Source organism: Malaya genurostris, chromosome 3 (assembly GCF_030247185.1).
Source record: "Malaya genurostris strain Urasoe2022 chromosome 3, Malgen_1.1, whole genome shotgun sequence".
Classification (NCBI taxonomy): Eukaryota; Metazoa; Arthropoda; class Insecta; order Diptera; family Culicidae; genus Malaya; species Malaya genurostris.
Genome location: NC_080572.1, coordinates 59,011,674 through 59,030,868, shown reverse-complemented (window position 1 = coordinate 59,030,868; position 19,195 = coordinate 59,011,674). Strand labels below are relative to the sequence as shown.

General features: G+C 35.4%; 1 protein-coding gene across 1 annotated transcript in view; it reads left to right on the top strand.

Moving 5' to 3' along the window:
* LOC131435955 (uncharacterized) overlaps window positions 1-17,216 on the top strand; it is a 335,189-nt gene extending 317,973 nt beyond the window's left edge. The window contains exon 10 of the mRNA XM_058604264.1: window positions 3,816-17,216. Coding sequence (XP_058460247.1) covers window positions 3,816-4,340 — 525 coding nt within the window. The 3' untranslated portion in view covers window positions 4,341-17,216. The remainder of the gene's footprint in view (window positions 1-3,815) is intronic.
* The last annotated feature ends 1,979 nt before the right edge of the window (window positions 17,217-19,195 follow it).

The window sequence follows — 19,195 nt, the reverse complement described above, 5'->3', positions numbered from 1 at the left end:
TATGTAGATAATTGATTATGAACACTGACAAACATTTATATTAAAATTAGGAACCAATTTGAACTATTTGAAGGCAGATATTTTCATAGAATATGTATTACGTTGCCTAGGAAGTCTATATCTGGTCTATCTGTTTTCACTAATAAAATGATGTTAACAGATTTTATTAGTGAAAACAGATTTAACATCATTTTATTAGTGAAAACAGGTAGACCAGATATAGGGTTTCTATACAACGTAATACATATTTTCTATGAAAATATCTGGCATCTCTGTGCACAGCCGATGAAACACACACACTTCACAGCGTTATGTTGAAACCAGTGCTACTAGATTTGCCACAATGGTTATTTCATTAGTATTTAACATGCTCTTCCTGGTAATATTCGAAGCCAAAACAGGTTTACTAAAATATAAAAATCAACAGTATAATTAAACTAATGTCACGGATACCAAAAAACATACTTTTTGATGAGATTTTGAAGAAAAAAAAATTTTCTTTTGTAACATTATGAGATAACTTGGCAACTTGGCGAAACCAAATGAGATGAAAACAAAGCGCAATCAAGTGAACTAAGTGAAAAACTTTCATCTCATATTTTTAAAGACTTTTATTGTTTGTCGGGTAGTTTTTGAAGTTTTAAATCGTTAATTAAACAAGTAGCAAGTGAACATTACTAATTATGAAGTCATCCAGCATTCAATGGTAGTGTAATTGTGCGAAAAAGTGATCATGTTTTGAGACGAATCGATTAGTAGATATTCAGAAACATGACGAACTGTAAATCTTGAGACGGAAATGTGTCCTAAATTGAAAAGTGAGTTTATTTGAAATGAAAAAAAACAATAACCGAAGAACTTAAAACCATTACGTTCAATGGAAAAGTGTGACAATAGCTTTTACAATCATTTTAAAACATTTCACAGTCTGGTTCAGGTAGGTTGTAAAATATTATTCATGTTCAAAGTAATGAGGTGACGGGATGAGATGGAAATAGGAGCTCAGATGAAATAGGGAGCCGTTACCCTATTTTACGTATTAATAAAAACACTGCAATATTTTAAATATGCTGAATCTCTTTAATGTCCTTTACCTTGGGGGCGATGCAATCGTACTACACCCTAACCTCCGTTTACGAACACTTTTTTTACGTTACCTCTTTTTACGTAATTCTTTTTACGAACCAAATCCCAAATAACGTAATCTTTTTCTACGAACCAAATCAGCAATAACGTGAACTTTTTTCACGAACCAACTTCGTGAAAAGAGGTTTTCGCATTCAATGAAAACAATTTCCGGCTCCATGGAAATTCAATGTGGTAGAAACAGGTGGGGCAAACAAAATTCTTTTGTGTTAGTGAAATTAACTTTGCTTCAGCAAGCCAAGTAAAACTAAAAACCACGTGCTTGCTTTCGTCACATCGTTCGGACTAGTTGGCATTGAATCAAAGCATGTTTATTTTTCATGCATGTTGTCATACCGAACTATTTACAAATTTTTAATTACCAACGCAAGCAAGCCATGTGCACACCTGTTTATATCACATTGATGGAAATTATTACAATATGGCTATTTTTGGAACGGGATTGATGAGTAGATGACGGAAAACGATGATTGAAGTGATTCGGAAATCCAAGATGGCGACTTCCGGTTTGTCGATATTGCTTATAAACCCTTACGATTTGGGTATTTTCGGAACGGGATTGATGAGTAGATGACGGAAAACGATTAGTTAGTTTGATTTTTACCGCTTATATATATATATATATATATATATATATATATATATATATATATATATATATATATATATATATATATATATATATATATATATATATATATATATATATATATATATATATATATATATATATATATATATATATATATATATATATATATATATATATATATATATATATATATATATATATATATATATATATATATATATATATATATATATATATATATATATATATATATATATATATATATATATATATTAAAGGGTGCCAAAAGTTTAAGCACTTCGAAAAAAGCCTTCTTGCAAAATTTGAGCTAAATCGGACATGCGTAAGGGGTGCTGCCAGGTGGTAAAGGTTTGACAATTTTCGATCTTGAAAAAGCACCACCATAGGGGGGAGTACATGAAATTTCCAAAATCGAAAATTTTTTTTGATGCCAAAAGTCTCAAAACTGCATGAAACGTCGAGATTTAGTATCATCTCAAAAAAAAATTTTTTTAAAAAATCAACTTTCTGAGATTCTAAGAATTTTGATATTTTTTTTCTAAGTCCCAAAAAGTCGGCTTAAAAATTTTTTTTTTCGATTTCGGAAATTTCATGTACGCAAAATGTCTGTGTGTGGGTGTGTATGTGTATGTGCGTGTGTGTTTATGTGTGTGTATGTGTGTATGTATGTGCGTATGTGCGTATGTGTGTATGTAACGTTTTTTTGCGCTAACTTTTCTCGAAGATGGCTTAACCGATTTGCAAAACTTAGATTCAAATGAAAGGTCTTAAGGTCCCATATAAAATTCCTGAATATTATTCGGATCCGACTTCCGGTTCGGGAGTTATGGGGTTAAATGTGCAAAATGAGAAAATATGCGTTCTAACTTTGCTCATAGATGGCGCTACCGATTTTCACAAACTTAGGTTCAAATGAAAGGTCTTGTGGTCCCAAGCGCAATTGCTGAATTTCATGCGGATCCGACTTCCGGATCCGGAAATATAGGGTAAAGTGCGTAAAAAATTTTATACCATCACTTAAAATGAGGAAAAACCTTAAAAAAAATTCTTAATCGACTTCAAATCTTTTCCAATTTGATTGTTTTTATCATTAGACGGTCAAACTGACCGATTTCGGTTATTCTTTTAAGAATCGAAGAAATTTTTTTCAGTATTATAGTATGATTGATATGAGAAAGGCATCATTACACCACTAGGTGGATTAAAACAGGTTTTTTTACATTCAAATTCATTCAGAATTTTAAAAGATATTCCCACGAGTCAGAGAACCAAATGTTACACAAAAGTTTTTAGTAAGGGTGTAAATAAAATTTACATACGATGATGTTTTGAAGATATTTTCCGGTTTAATTTTACGAATAAGTGTTGGAAAATCAATGTACCAAAATATGTCTAATCAATCAAGCATTATATTAAATAAGATGAAGCTGAAATAGTACGATGACAGAAGTTGCGTATGGATCGATTTCGGATAACAAAATATAAGACCCGTCTGATCGATTGAAATAATTAGTCTCCAGAGTGTAACGAGTTTCAAGTAGACGACAGCTTATATTTCATGGGTTGTGCTTGTGCTACTTACAGTGGCTTGATTTGTAGTAGATTCATTAAAACGTTTACTAATTACTGGAGTTGCTGGAAACAATATTTATTTGGGTAGAGAATCAACGACTCAACGAGATGAAAAGTGATAAGCAGTACAATTCGGACAGTTCGATTCTTATTTACCGTTCCATTTCACAATGAACAGTGTTTATGTTTTTTCACAACCATCAGTATGGGCTAAAAATTTATCGTAGAAAAAAATGAAATACCGACCGTAGTCTGTATTCGTATATGAACAAATAAAGAAACTAGCAGACACTCCAAACAGTGCACATACCTGCACGTGACCGCACTACAACAGCAGGGTGGTGGCCTTTTACGTGTCGACAGTAGAGTCCCGCGTTGATCTGCTGAACCCGGTGGCACTTCCAAAAGCACACCTATCACAAATATTATCCATGGTTTAATATTTGCTCTTTCCTTCTATCATTCTTTTTCTCATTAAACACAGGATCTGCCAACACCGTTCTGCAAGGAAGCACGTCTGACCTACGTGCACATGCACGAGAAAGTTCCACGTACGTTCTATTTCATCGTATCATCGCCAGGTGGCGTTGCGGAAGCGATCTTCAACGTGAACTTTACGCTGAAACACAAAACCACCGGGTCCTCGCAGTCCTCCTTCTCGCCGACCTCCGGCGGTGCGGGGCCATTCGGTTCCGCCTCGTCATCCCTTTCGTCGGCGTCAGCATCCGCTTCCGGTGGTGTGGGGGCCGGCAGTGCAGGTAGTGGTGGCCTCAGTAGCGGTGGATCCGGCTACAAAATCAACACCAACACCATCAACAATCTACCCAACAACGGCTTGGACGAGGACGAAGAGCTGATGGAACCGGAAGAGATTCATTTTCCCATCTTTGGCTCGGGCGCCAACAGTCCGACACTGTTCATCTGTAAGCATCACTCTACTCTCTATCGTTGTTACTTCGTATTCCTAGCATTGTTGACGTGTTTTAGATATGTTTTATTAAAGTATTAATTAAAGCGTAATTAGACGAGTTCTCCGGAAGCGGGAACAATGAGAAATAGGAGAATGTGGTTTCGCACTAACACGAAAACTGTCCCGTGTTGGTTTCCACACTGCTACTTTATCCTTATCCTTGGAATGATAGAGATTTACTCGTCGAGTGAATGTGTGATTTTATGTAGATATGTATGAACAAGTTTGAGCGCGTACTTTTTTCCGCTTTCTCTGGGTGACACGTCAGCTACTAGAAAACTCCTCTAAACTTTTTCTCTCACGTTCCTTTCGTGGTACCCCGTATGGAAGAGTGCAGTTTCAGCTGAAACATGCAAAAACCGTTCCTAGCTTACGTGTATCCTTTCCCAACAGAACAAACCAGATACTGAAGCATCCCCAGTTACCTTCTAACAGCAGTCCTCTAGCTGCAAAACCACAAGATTTCAACCACTTAGCTGTCAGTGAAATCCTTCTAAATGAAGAATTAATATCTGCGCGAAGCGCCAAACCGTGAAGGCGTAATTACACCGCCGCACAATAAATTCAACTTGCCATACAAACTCACCCAACTCATCCTGCTCTACCCAATATCACAACCGCCACACCGACGAATCCTGTGCACGTGGAAAATCCCATATTAATTAGTCGACAGTCAGTCAGTCAGTCAGTTCGTCAGTCCGTCACTGCGTTAGGCGGGGTTTCGTGTGTATTCAGATGCTGCTTTTCCCGTGCTGGCAACATTTCTTCCATCTGCCTGCAGGGAAGAAACTAGTCGGAGACTTCCTGGCTGGATGAAACACGTCGGGTACATTTGCTAATAATCGTTTCTCTAGCATCAAGGACCCCACTTCCGTACGTAATCATGGCAATTTCAAGAAACTAGTCACCATCCACAAGAAAACGAACAAAATGAATCGGTGCCTTCTGATGCAAATTCAATTACATTTGCTGTACTTGGCTGCTGTTACATGAGCTTCCCGGTAGTGGTATTGTGTTTGGCGAGGAAACTAGTTTAGTTAACTGGTTAGAAGAAGCACTAACAGTTTTCGTACTTATAAAAGCCAACACGTAATCGCCCAGTATTGCTTTGCTTAACTAACATGTTTTCCACGTACCTGCAACATCAAGTTAACCAATACACAGTTTGATCTTTAAGGATCAAATGTAAACCAAGTTTAATTTAGTTTGTAATTTGTGTATTACGTACATTTTGTTTGGAACGTATGTTATAGATCTATGTATTTATATATGCCGTGCAACCAGTTTATCAAAGTGGCTTGAACGATTGAGTTTAAAATATTTTTTTAGGAATAATCTATTCTCAAACGAATGTGAAGCCTGTCTTTTTGGATGAAATATCTGTTTTGATTAGTTTCTCTTTGATGGAAAATTGCTTACATTTTATGAATGTAGATTTCAATTTTCCAATAAAAAAAGATGTTAGATCACGCTACACAAAATAAACAAAACTAAATTTGTTCTGTTGAGAAAACAGTTCTCCGGAAAATTGAATAGTTTTACGCCAACTTCCACATTCATTGCCTTTCGCGTGTAAAATTAAAGGATCCTATTTTTCGAGATTACAAAAAGAAGGTACGTAAATATTTAATTCGCAATAGATTCTGCAAGCGAAAATACATATGGGAATGTGTTCGTTCCTAATCAAATGTGTTAGTGGAAGTAAGCTAAAACTGAACAATTTTTTCTCGTGAAGTTTGAAAAAAAGGATTTTAGACTAATGGTGTTTTTCATTGAAAAATACTGGAGGCGTGGATTGCTCTGGTTTTGCACTTTCGAGCAGAAATGATAATGAAACACCGTAAAAAAATTGCACTTCTGCTTGAAAAAGCAAAACCAGAGCAATCCACGCCACCAGTGTTTTTCAATGAAAAACGGCATAAGATTTTCGCTTTTCTTGAATTGTAATTCCAAGCAGAATGAACTGATTTGTTTATTTTCTACCATATAAAAGATTTATTGATTAAAATCAGGAAAAAGCGCAGGAATTAGTTTTTACGCACACATCGTTGACATAAATACTGTCCCAGAAAGTATGGACACACTTTGATTTCGCTGTAAATAATTCACAAGTGTTAGGTATTAAATTTTTTTCGATATACTGAAAATATTAGACTACAACAACAGAATATTATTCTCAGTATTTGCTAATTAGCCATTGTAGACTAGCTGGCGCACCTTCTTGCGAACGTTTCTCATTAAATTCTGTACAGACTTCTTGGCAACAAGTTTTGACATCTTTTTCCAATCTTTTTCGAACTGTTGAATGGCTGACATGTTTCCTAAGATGTGCCCTCGTTAATGCCCAAAATTCCTCAATTTTCCGAAGTTGTGGGCAATTTGGTGGATTCATGTCTTTTGGGACGAAAGTGACATTTTTGCCGCAGCTACAAATTGCTTGCCAGACCATAGCTTTATTACCAAATTTTTCGACTTCAATCGATGTCTCGGACTGGTTCAAAACTTGCCCTTCTCGCACCGTATAATATTGTGGTCCCGGCAAGGATTTGTAATCGAGTTTCACGTAGGTTTCGTCGTCCATGATTATGCAGTTCAAATTTCCAGCAAGAATCGTATTGTACAGCTTTCGAACCCTCGGCCTGATCGATGCTTCTTGTTTCGGACTACGTTTTGGTTGTCTCTGCTTCCTATAGGTTCGAACGCCTTCAGTATAAGTTTATCCGACTGAGGGTTAGCAGGACCTTTTTTCGACCCGTTTTCGGTTTATCCTCTAAAGTATTATCCTCACCGAACTTCCTGATTGCATTTCGCATGGCCTTTTCACTTACTCCTTCCATTTTTGCTATCTTTCTCAGTGATAGTCTGCATTCTGTGCACCATTTGTTCACAATTTTACGACGTTGTTCTGCTGAAAGTCCACGCATTTCGAAACAAAACTAATGAAAACGAATAAACAACTGCACAAGTAGTTAGAGAAGAGTGTAAATCACAGGACGCAGCCATAAAAATTGACAGATTCTGAACCATTGCGAAATGGCAGCGGTTTTTTTGGTTGCCTCCATACTTTCTGGGACTGTCTTTATATGAGTGAATATTAAACATTTTCAATTTAATCACTTTGTTCATACAATTTTTGTACATGGCTTGAAGATAACATGATGCTCATTCATTAACATGCATTTAACGATGGAGACAATCACGCATACAATTCACTGGGTTCTAGTTTTGGTTAAACAAGTTTTGTTAATTGCAACATCTCCACACGGAAAAACCGAAATCAGCATTTTGGCGAAAAAAATAGTTGATTTTCTGATTTTAGTTATTTATTTTTTGAGACAATTTAAAAATCTTACTTTTGCTAATTTAGATTTTTTTAATTCTAATTCCCTTAATAATAATAAAATATTTGTTGAAATGGCTATTTTTTTAGTTGAATTCACCAATTAAACGTGCTGTCATTTCTTAGCTAAGGCACACTTCATTTCCATTCAACTAATTTTTTAATTGAATTAGAGAAATAAAACGTTGTTTTCAACCAACATAAATGGTTGAACTTGTCACCGAAAAAACGTTAACACCGTAATGACTACTAGCCACTAGATGGCATACTACTACTGAAAAAAAATTAAGTCGCGGTTGTCTTTTCTATATTGGCAGGTATAAATACGATGTTGTATTGGAGAAAAAGACATAAGCGAAAGATAAACTTCTTTTTGAAAATTTTTCTTCAAAATCGCTGTTTTCTTCATTCGATTTCGCGAAATCGACTTTCTCACTGAAAACTTTGAGCACTCGGAAAACAAAAACCGAATACAAGTAGCACATTGGACGGCGTAGCCCGGAAGGTTGGAAGATACAAAAAACATCATTTGACATGTACAATTAGAGTGCAACTTTCGAAACTCACTTCACTGTTCCGCGTAAAAACATTATTACGCACAATCACTTCAAATGCGCACAAATTCTGAATAAATACACTTTCCACTAAGAGTTTTTACATATCGGTTTAGAAATTTATAGATGGATATATCGTAACACATGCGAAAAACATCTAAACAATTTGCAAGTAGTTTCAACAAGACTGTCCTTTTTAGCTTTTTAATGGATTGTTTTGCTTTGACACTTCTTATGAGTTTTTGGCTAATTAACTTGTTAATAAAACCAATTTCATTTTTGTTTTCTTTGTGCTGTCCTTCAGCAATGATGGTGATAGATAAATAGAAACAAATTTTCTGATTTAAAATTAGTTGTAAATGAGAATTTCGTGTTGGATTGAAATATTGCTGGTTTGTGTCCAGGATATTCGCCAACTAAACTCATTCTCTAAAAATAAGAGATTTTTTCAGCAAAGCAAACTCTCATTTTTAACTAATTTTATAGGTATTCTGGAAATTTTGTTGTTGAAATCAACTAATTCAAAAACAGTAATACGAATTAGGCGCAGAGCTAATTTCGGTCGTTCCGTGTAGCTAACGTTAAAACATAGCGTGTTTTCGACTATTTCTGGCCGATGCAGGTTTGGTCATTCATTGATGAGTCAAAGACGAAAAGTAAACATATTGAAAACGGTTATGTGCCCTAGCACAAAATTTGGCTCAAAACAACAACTGCAAAAATCAAAAATTGCGAGATCGTAATTTTTTGATTGGAGGGTTTTCCGTGTAATCATGAGAAAATTAACAATTATACTTCGTAGTTGAATCAATAAATTTCCGATTCGCTCGATCCCTCGGCAAACGTTCTCAATAGGTAAAATGCCTTTCGTTGATGCCAGTCAATAAAGCAATTGAACACGCTTGAACCATGCTCTCGAATTTCAATCGTGCCAAAAGTAGAACCCAAAATAAAATGCACTTAATCCCTGCCTATCCATCGTCCTTTGTGCAAAAATTGAATACATCATACTCCGGCTGAAACATGATTCCAACATGTTGTAAAACAATCTCTACCGAAGCGTAACATCAAAGTCCCCGGTAACCAAGCGCACCTGACTGACCTGACTTCGATTGATGATTCCACCAGTCAACCCTTCAACGGTTTGTGAACTGTTCGTCCTACATCCCGGAACATCCACCCGTCATCATCCTCCACGGCATTTCCCGTAGCAATTACCGTTCACAACCATCGATGATCGAACTTCAAACGAAAAACTATACCCGCATAAAATTTGATTTCACCCAAGCAAACAGTCGAGACATTTCGAGATATACAAACAAGGGAGAACCAAAAAAAAAATAAGGTGAAATGTTATCAATAAGCATATACGCAGCAGACTAATACAGGAATGAACCATTAACCGAAACCAATAACATCAGACAGAATTACATATTGCAATTCGAGTAATTTTAGGGAAATACGTACGAAGAGAGAAAGAGCGAGAGAACCACACACGGGCGTTAAACGTAGGTAAACAATATTGAAATCTGTAAAATATATACAACAAATTTGGCAAAAGAAAAAAAAACAGCATACAATTCATAAGTTGATGGGTGAACTGTGGCGAAGAACACTGAACTGTTTAATACTTAGATTGTAAGTGAACGAAAACCGATGATGAAGGTAAAAAAAAAACTTTTCAAAAAAGAAATAACTGTGAATAATAATTGTTAATAGTTTATTTTGATCCTTTGTTAACAGTTAAGGGTAAACTAGTAGGAGAAGAAGAAGAAGAAGAAGAAGAAGAAGAAGCTAATGTGACAAGGTAAGGCAAACTTCAAATTGAAAAAAAAAACCTTTAAAAAGAACTGTTGTGTTCCTGGACGGACGATGCAGCTGGAAAAAAAATGAAATTACTCAACTAGGTCAAAGTGTAAGTAATTGGACGATCTTTATGACTACTTTCCTATAATAGAGGTACTTCTTTTTTTCTTATCACTTGAGGCATCGAAAAAACAACATCAGCAAACTTTACACACTTTGCCCTACCGATTTCCTCTTCAACCCCATTTCCCATTTCTGATGATGATGGTGTTGTTGTTGTTGTTGCTTCCGTTCGACAGCAAAACAGCAAAAGAACAACAATCTTGTCTCTAGTGCCAAAAGTCCCATCACAGGGAAGAAGAGAAGCAAAAAAAGTGGAAGCGAAAATACACAACCGAACAACACAAAGAACTCATACACTCGGGTTCGTGCTTCAGTAATGGATAAGAAAATTATTTTGCATAACTCTCTCTCGTCCTCTCAAACCCGAAGGGCTTAACGGGGTGAACACACTTTGTCTGACAGTAAACTTTGGATCTTTTTCTTCCGGACGGCGAACGCAACCCCCCTTCCTGGTCCGAGTCCGGGTCCGTGGCGGCGCGCGGTATTCTCTCGTCCAATTCTAGATATGATAAATTGTTTCATTTTCCCCAACCGTCGCACAGTGGTTCGAATCAATAAAAACGTGGACATAAATCAGTAGCTGCCAAACCGTTCTTTTAATGCATGTAGTTGCTTTTAAGAAATTATTTACAAATATATATAAATCGCGTAATTTGATTCTATTTCTAATTGTTCAAATATAACCATAACTTTTTTTTCTGAAGAGATAGAAATTTTTTTTCTTCAACAAAGTTTTAAAACTATTGAAAATAATTTACTTTGTCAAATATACCAAAAGTCTAGGTCGCACCGTTTCGGATATACAAAGCGTTTTTATGGCAACCCTCTTAAAATCAGTTTTTTATTCATAACTTGTTTCGAGTTTTTTATGCATACTTTCTTTGGAATAATTGAAGAAAATAAAAAATCTCATATTTTTGTTGAAGGTAGTGCATAGGTTTGTTGTTTCCTGGCAAAGTTATACAACATTTTACCTTTTCTTACCTATGATAAAACCTTACTTCGAAGCGAAATTTGCAACTTTATACAGCTGATTTTTACAAAATTTATAGGAAAAGATATGCCCAATACTATAAAAAAAATCTAAGTGGAACTCGATGGAACTTTTTTTAGGCCTTTTCAAAGTTAGTTTTAGTTATTGAATTATGACAACCCCCTTAAAACTAGTTTTCTAAACATAACTTGTTTCAAGTTATTTTTTAATCCTTACTATGTTTGGAATAATTGGAGAAAATATGAAATCCCATATTTTCGTAGAAGTTAATGTATAGGTTTTTTCTTTTCTGGAAAAGTTATACATCATTTTACCTATTTTTACCTAGGAAATCTTGTACTGAAACGAAATATGCAACTTAATGAAGCAAACTTTTACAATACTTATAGGAAAATATATTCCTAATCCAATTTACTTTCCAATGAGAGTACTATTCGTGTGACTCATTTTCAATATGGCCATGCTAAAACCATGAACGGTTAAGTAACGGAGGGCGTCACGCGTCTGCTATTTCTGTAACTCACTTTTGCAGTGAGCGTAGAGATGGGCAACTCGTTCCTGAGCTATTTCAGTGAATCGAATCTTTAAAAAGAGCTGATAGCTCACAGCTTTTTTAAAAGAACCGCAGCTCACCAGTTCACCGCACTGGTAAGCAGGGATGCCAGGTTCAGAGATTAATCTGTGTTTCACAGATTTTCAACCTTTTGCACAGATTTAACAAATGGCACAGATTTTCACATATTGCTGAAAATGGTCACAGATTTACACAGATTCTGAAATTGATCACAGATTTTTGAAATTGATCACAGTTTAGCACTCAAAATTACAGAGCGGTAGGATATAGTGAGACCTGTTTTCTGCTTACCAAAATGATTCCGATCAGCTATTATGGAAACGGGGAGACGTGCACAGATTTTGCACAGACAAGCTTTTGTCTTTATCACAGATTTTTGAAAAAAATGGCTTGGCATCCCTGCTGGTAAAGTAGAAACAAGCTACGAGCTGAACGGATCTTCGGCTCTTGAAGAGAGAGTTATAATTGAAAAGAAATGTGTGCATGAGCTTTTGTCAGTTCTTCAAAATGTGCATCTATCTTTCTTTAATAGATTGAATGTGCCATTGTCAATAAGAAATCTTACCTCTCACTCAGTAGGCTAAGGTACATTCAGGAATGCCACTTTTGCAGATATTCTCAAATGTGACATAATAATAATTCGCAGACAAGTTAGTTCGCATAGCATTGTTCTTTGTGCATCAATGATTTCGATCATGCAAATGCAAAAAAATAACAGAGTAAGAAAAACGGAGCTCAAAACAAGCATTCAGTTCAATCTAAATGAGCTGATGAGCTGATACATTGAATCGATTCCCTTTAGTGAGCTGCTCACCGGTATGAGCTGCTTCGTATATCTCTAAGTGAGCGTCGCTCGATCAATATATCATCTTATAAAACGTGTTGCTTCGCGATAACTCAATTTATTTACACGTTTAAAAATGAAATCTCTTCGTAAAAGTTTGTACTTTTACAATACTCTTTCATATTTGGTTTGGTAAACATTTTTCCACTTTTTTAATATGTGTTGAATTTTTGATAATTTTCTCGGATTTTCAATATTTGAAACTAACTTTGAAAAGGCCTAAAAAATTGCATCCAGTTCCACTTAGATTTTTTTCTAATATTGTTAATTGTCAAAAAAAAAAACAAAACAAAAATCACAACAATTTGCTTAAGTTGCGCGTGCAAGCATAAGCATGTTTATGCGTGTTTACGCACACTTTGTAGTAGATACTTAGGTAATAGAGGTAGATTCTACGTAGATAAATCCAAAAAAATGATTTTTAAAATAAAGTGAATATAGGGTAACAGAGGTATTTTGGCCCACTTTAGGATTGATTTTATTTTGGCCCACTTTATAAAAATATCCACCAAATATTGTAATATCTTTAAAAACCCCTTCCGCAATAGGTGATTTAATGTGATTAGCTTCAAATTGATGCAAAGTGAGTTACTTAACATCGATAAAATCCGATGAAATCGATAAAGTTTGTTAGGTGGGCCAAAATATATGAAGTGGCCAAAATACCTCTGTTACCCTATCTCAAGAAATAATTTTTTTACATTATTTATATCTTCAGCAAAACTACTTCAAATGTTTTTTTCTTCAAAATCAGATAGAAATTTTTTTTGTGGATGCACTTGTGGTGCCACTTTCAAAAGAAGCGTAATATAATCTTGTAAAACTTCTTCGAAGACACGTTAGCTCTTAAAAATCAGTGAAAGTCAGTACAGACTTTTGACCGTCTTTTTCCAGTTTTGGACCACTGTGCGTCGTTGAGTCGTTGGAATTAGGCCAGGCTGTGGCTGGTTGGAATTCAAACCGGGGACCGAAAAACGATTCCAGTGATGATAACGCAAATTGCGTAGCAAAATTCGGCTACCGGTTAGGGCTACTGGCACTGGCCGGAAATGAGTAAAGGACGGTGTTTCGATATTGGGGATTGCTTTCCAAGGCATCATCGGTTAATTATGCAATGCAAACACAGCAATAAATTTGTTTTCGTGAAATCATGGCCGGATGCCATGGGTTCTTTCCGGCATATCTAGAACTCTTTGATGATTTGATGATTTGAAGAATAAAATCGAAAAGTCATAGAGCTACGGAATCGGCAAGGAATCAGAAAAGGAATTCTTCACGAAACTATTTCTCTGTACTCTTCTTACTTTTGATCCGGTGCCGGCACCGTCGCAAAATCCAGTGTCATTGCAGTTACCTACATTTCCATAATCCCATCTCGAGAAGATTTAGTTCACAGCATCCCGAGCGTCATCGAGTCAAGGACGACACCGTTTGCGATGGGAGCCACCGAGCATGGCAAAAGAGCAAACTTCTGTACCGGGTCGGGTCTTTTCGCCCGGTTGGTGGTCCGGAAGGCTTATGTCGCCACTGATGCTGCTGCTACTTACAACCATCACCACCACCATCACTGAAAGGTCGTACATAATTGACGCGAGTATGATAACGATCTGTACGGGTTCTTGCCGTGTCACGGGACGGGTGAAATCACGTCGGCAGTGAAATTCAAAAAACTGATGGGAACTCGTTTTTCTTCCGTTTTTCTTTTTCCAGCAGTCACCCAACCAGCGCATCGTCAATCGTCTTCAATCGCGAACAGAACGCGTTTTTCGTACATTTTCCAAAAGTCCCCCATCACGTGACGGCAGTGAAGTTCTTCGATTCCGGCTCGTATCGTGCCGGAGACGAACGTTCGACAAGGAAATGCCTCACCTAGTTTCACACACCCCCACCCATTTCGCGGTGTTTTCCCTCAACTCTTATCACTTCTGTGTGGAAGCGGAAGATGGTTGATTAAAAATGCATAAGTTGAGGTTGCGGAAAATGATAAAAGGGTTGAAGAATTTGAATAAGAGATACTCGCCGTTGTCAGATTTGAGGTGGCAGAGCAGTAGGGTTGTAGCGCTGGTACGGATGCCAGATGACTAAAATGCTTTGGTTCCCCGAAAACCGGGTACCGGGAAATTATTCTAAATTTAACATCAACAGCTCGTGCGTTGCGAGCGGGAAAATGGTATCAAGCGAACAGCTGCGTGATGGGTAAAACTTTCGTGTTCGGCAAAATCAGGCTTGCACGTAAATTAATTCCCACTTTGAAATTTCCCGGTGGTTTTGCGCTGTGGTGCCACAGTGAATTACGCTTAATTTCTTAGGACTTATAAGGTTTCTCCCAGAAGCCAAGAGAGAAAATGATTACCAATCACTTGATAGCATTGACATATGTCGTTTTCGCTTGAGAAAACTGAAACTGACCTAGGGTAGTTTCATCAAACAAACATTTTACACGAAACTGTGTTGGTTTCGCACTTAGCAACGGGGATTTGAGTAAACCTGAAATAACAACCAGGTTCGAAACTGACTCGATTTTCAGTTCAACAACGTTGAACCATTTGACAGCAGTTAGAGTGGAAACTGGGTTAGGTTTGGCATCAAGCGAAAACGACAATAGTTTCCCAGCCTTGTTATTTGAAGAGTTATGCAGTATAATCCAGGCGATACGTTAGCTTCCATCCAGATTAGTCCCAGAGCGCAAACGTCACACGAAGCATCAAGTCGCGCTTGCGAGATGGTTACTACATGGCATGAAAAGTCTCGGGTCTCTCACAGAAAAGACGTGATTAGTTTCGAACCGTGCATCAATACCAAATTTCATGGCAATCTATCCATTCATCAAGGTATGAAAAATAAATGCATAAAATCAACGGTGAAATTGAATGATTTGCGGTACGGACCAAACCGCGTATTCTCCGGATCTGGCCCCCAGCGACTATTATCTATTTCCAAACCTGGAAACGTTTTTCCATGGAAAGAAATTTTCGTCAAATGCTGAGGTCATTGCAGAAACGGAAGCCTGTGTGTGGGACTCTCCACAGGACTACCACTGTATGATTGGAACTACCCACTAAAATACCTTGGATCTCCAACCCTACCTCCCCGGAACTACCGTTAGGTATTACTTCGGGGTGGAAGGCTGTCGGTGCTCAAAGCACCCTTCCCGGACTAATGCATCGTCATGGACGTCTGCGTCATTCTCTCCTACTTTTGGGCCATTTATCTCTCAATTTTGAGCCACTCGTTTCGCTACAGGGGATCGACCAGGAAGATGTCGAGGTCGGTCCGGCGATTCCGGTTGGAGCTTAACTACCGGTTCGCTGGCGCCTCGACGACCCAGGGCTGGTCTACGTCGCGAACTTCTCGGTTAATCCCCGACGATGGATCTAGCCTATGCCGACGGAAAAGTTCCCCGACGATGGAAGTTTCCCAGGGACCGACGCTCCCGAAATCCGTGAACGGTTCGAACGGCAGGATGCCTGAGTCGCTCCAATGATTCCGGTTGGAGGAAGGTTGGCTTCCGGTTCACTGGCGCCCCGACGATCCATACCGAAGTTACGTCGTAATCTACGGAGAGCTCCCCGACGAAAGAGTTTCTCCCGACACCGAATCTCGTGTTTTGCCACACGGGACACTCGAATGAGTGCCGAGGTCGGTACAGTGATTCCGGTTGGAGCGTGGCTTCCGGTTCACTGGCACCCCGACGACTCGACTTCGGTGCTTTGGCTTCTACTCGGCTAGTCCCCGACGAAGGTTCTAGCCTACACCGGCGAAGAATTCCTCGGCGATGGAAGTTCTCCCGTAACCGTCGCTTCCGATACCCGTGAACGGTTCGAACGGCAGGATGCCTGAGTCGCTCCAATGATTCCGGTTCACTGGCGCCCCGACGATCCATACCGGAGCTACGTCGCAATCTACTCGTCTAATCCCCGGCGAAGGATTTATACTACACCGACGGAGAGTTCCCCGTCGACACTGCGTTCCAGTTCTCCTCGCTGTGGCACACCCTTTGGACTAGGTTCTCTGGTGTAGTTTCTCTGCCACATACATCCAGTAGACCATTCTTTTGTGTCGCAAAACGGGGACAGGCAAACAGGACGTGTTCTGCCGTCTCAAGCTCATTTGGGCAGCCAGGGCAAGCAGGAGATGCCGCGTGGCCGAACCTATGCAGGTTCCACCTAAAACAACCGTGACCTGTGAGGAACTGCGTCAGGCCAAAGTTTACTTCGCCGTGGGGTCTGTCGATCCATCCGGAGACTCTTGGAATGAGCCAATGTGTCCACCTGCCCTAGGTTGAGCTGTCCCATTTCCTTTGCCACTCGCGTAGGGAGGCAGTACTACGGGCGTTCCTGTTCCTGTTCCGCGTAACGTAGCACTCAGCGTCCTCCTTGATGAGCAGTCCAATAGGCATCATGCACGCCACCACGCAGGCTGCATCTCCAGATACCGTACGGTACGCACTGATAAACAAACAAATAAACAAATAAACAAATAAACAAATAAACAAATAAACAAATAAACAAAAAAACAAATAAACAAATAAACAAATAAACAAATAAACAAAAAAACAAATAAACAAATAAAAATATAAACAAATAAACAAATAAACAAATAAACAAATAAACAAATAAACAAATAAACAAATAAACAAATAAGCAAATAAACAAATAAACAAATAAACAAATAAACAAATAAACAAATAAACAAATAAACAAATAAACAAATAAACAAATAAACAAATAAACAAATAAACAAATAAACAAATAAACAAATAAACAAATAAACAAATAAACAAATAAACAAATAAACAAATAAACAAATAAACAAATAAACAAATAAACAAATAAACAAATAAACAAATAAACAAATAAACAAATAAACAAATAAACAAATAAACAAATAAACAAATAAACAAATAAACAAATAAACAAATAAACAAATAAACAAATAAACAAATAAACAAATAAACAAAAAAAACAAATAAACAAATAAACAAATAAACAAATAAACAAATAAACAAATAAACAAATAAACAAATAAACAAATAAACAAATAAACAAATAAACAAATAAACAAATAAACAAATAAACAAATAAACAAATAAACAAATAAACAAATAAACAAATAAACAAATAAACAAATAAACAAATAAACAAATAAACAAATAAACAAATAAACAAATAAACAAATAAACAAATAAACAAATAAACAAATAAACAAATAAACAAATAAACAAATAAACAAATAAACAAATAAACAAATAAACAAATAAACAAATAAACAAATAAACAAATAAACAAATAAACAAATAAACAAATAAACAAATAAACAAATAAACAAATAAACAAATAAACAAATAAACAAATAAACAAATAAACAAATAAACAAATAAACAAATAAACAAATAAACAAATAAACAAATAAACAAATAAACAAATAAACAAATAAACAAATAAACAAATAAACAAATAAACAAATAAACAAATAAACAAATAAACAAATAAACAAATAAACAAATAAACAAATAAACAAATAAACAAATAAACAAATAAACAAATAATCAAATAAACAAATAAACAAATAAACAAATAAACAAATAAACAAATAAACAAATAAACAAATAAACAAATAAACAAATAAACAAATAAACAAATAAACAAATAAACAAATAAACAAATAAACAAATAAACAAATAAACAAATAAACAAATAAACAAATAAACAAATAAACAAATAAACAAATAAACAAATAAACAAATAAACAAATAAACAAATAAACAAATAAACAAATAAACAAATAAACAAATAAACAAATAAACAAATAAACAAATAAACAAATAAACAAATAAACAAATAAACAAATAAACAAATAAACAAATAAACAAATAAACAAATAAACAAATAAACAAATAAACAAATAAACAAATAAACAAATATACAAATAAACAAATAAACAAATAAACAAATAAACAAATAAACAAATAAACAAATAAACAAATAAACAAATAAACAAATATACAAATAAACAAATAAACAAATAAACAAATAAACAAATAAACAAATAAACAAATAAACAAATAAACAAATAAACAAATAAACAAATAAACAAATAAACAAATAAACAAATAAACAAATAAACAAATAAACAAATAAACAAATAAACAAATAAACAAATAAACAAATAAACAAATAAACAAATAAACAAATAAACAAATAAACAAATAAACAAATAAACAAATAAACAAATAAACAAATGAACAAATAAACAAATAAACAAATAAACAAATAAACAAATAAACAAATAAACAAATAAACAAATAAACAAATAAACAAATAAACAAATAAACAAATAAACAAATAAACAAATGAACAAATAAACAAATAAACAAATAAACAAATAAACAAATAAACAAATAAACAAATAAATAAATAAACAAATAAACAAATAAACAAACAAACAAATAAACAAATAAACAAATAAACAAATAAACAAATAAACAAATAAACAAATAAACAAATAAACAAATAAACAAATAAACAAATAAACAAATAAACAAATAAACAAATAAACAAATAAACAAATAAACAAATAAACAAATAAACAAATAAACAAGTAAACAAATAAACAAATAAACAAATAAACAAATAAACAAATAAACAAATAAACAAATA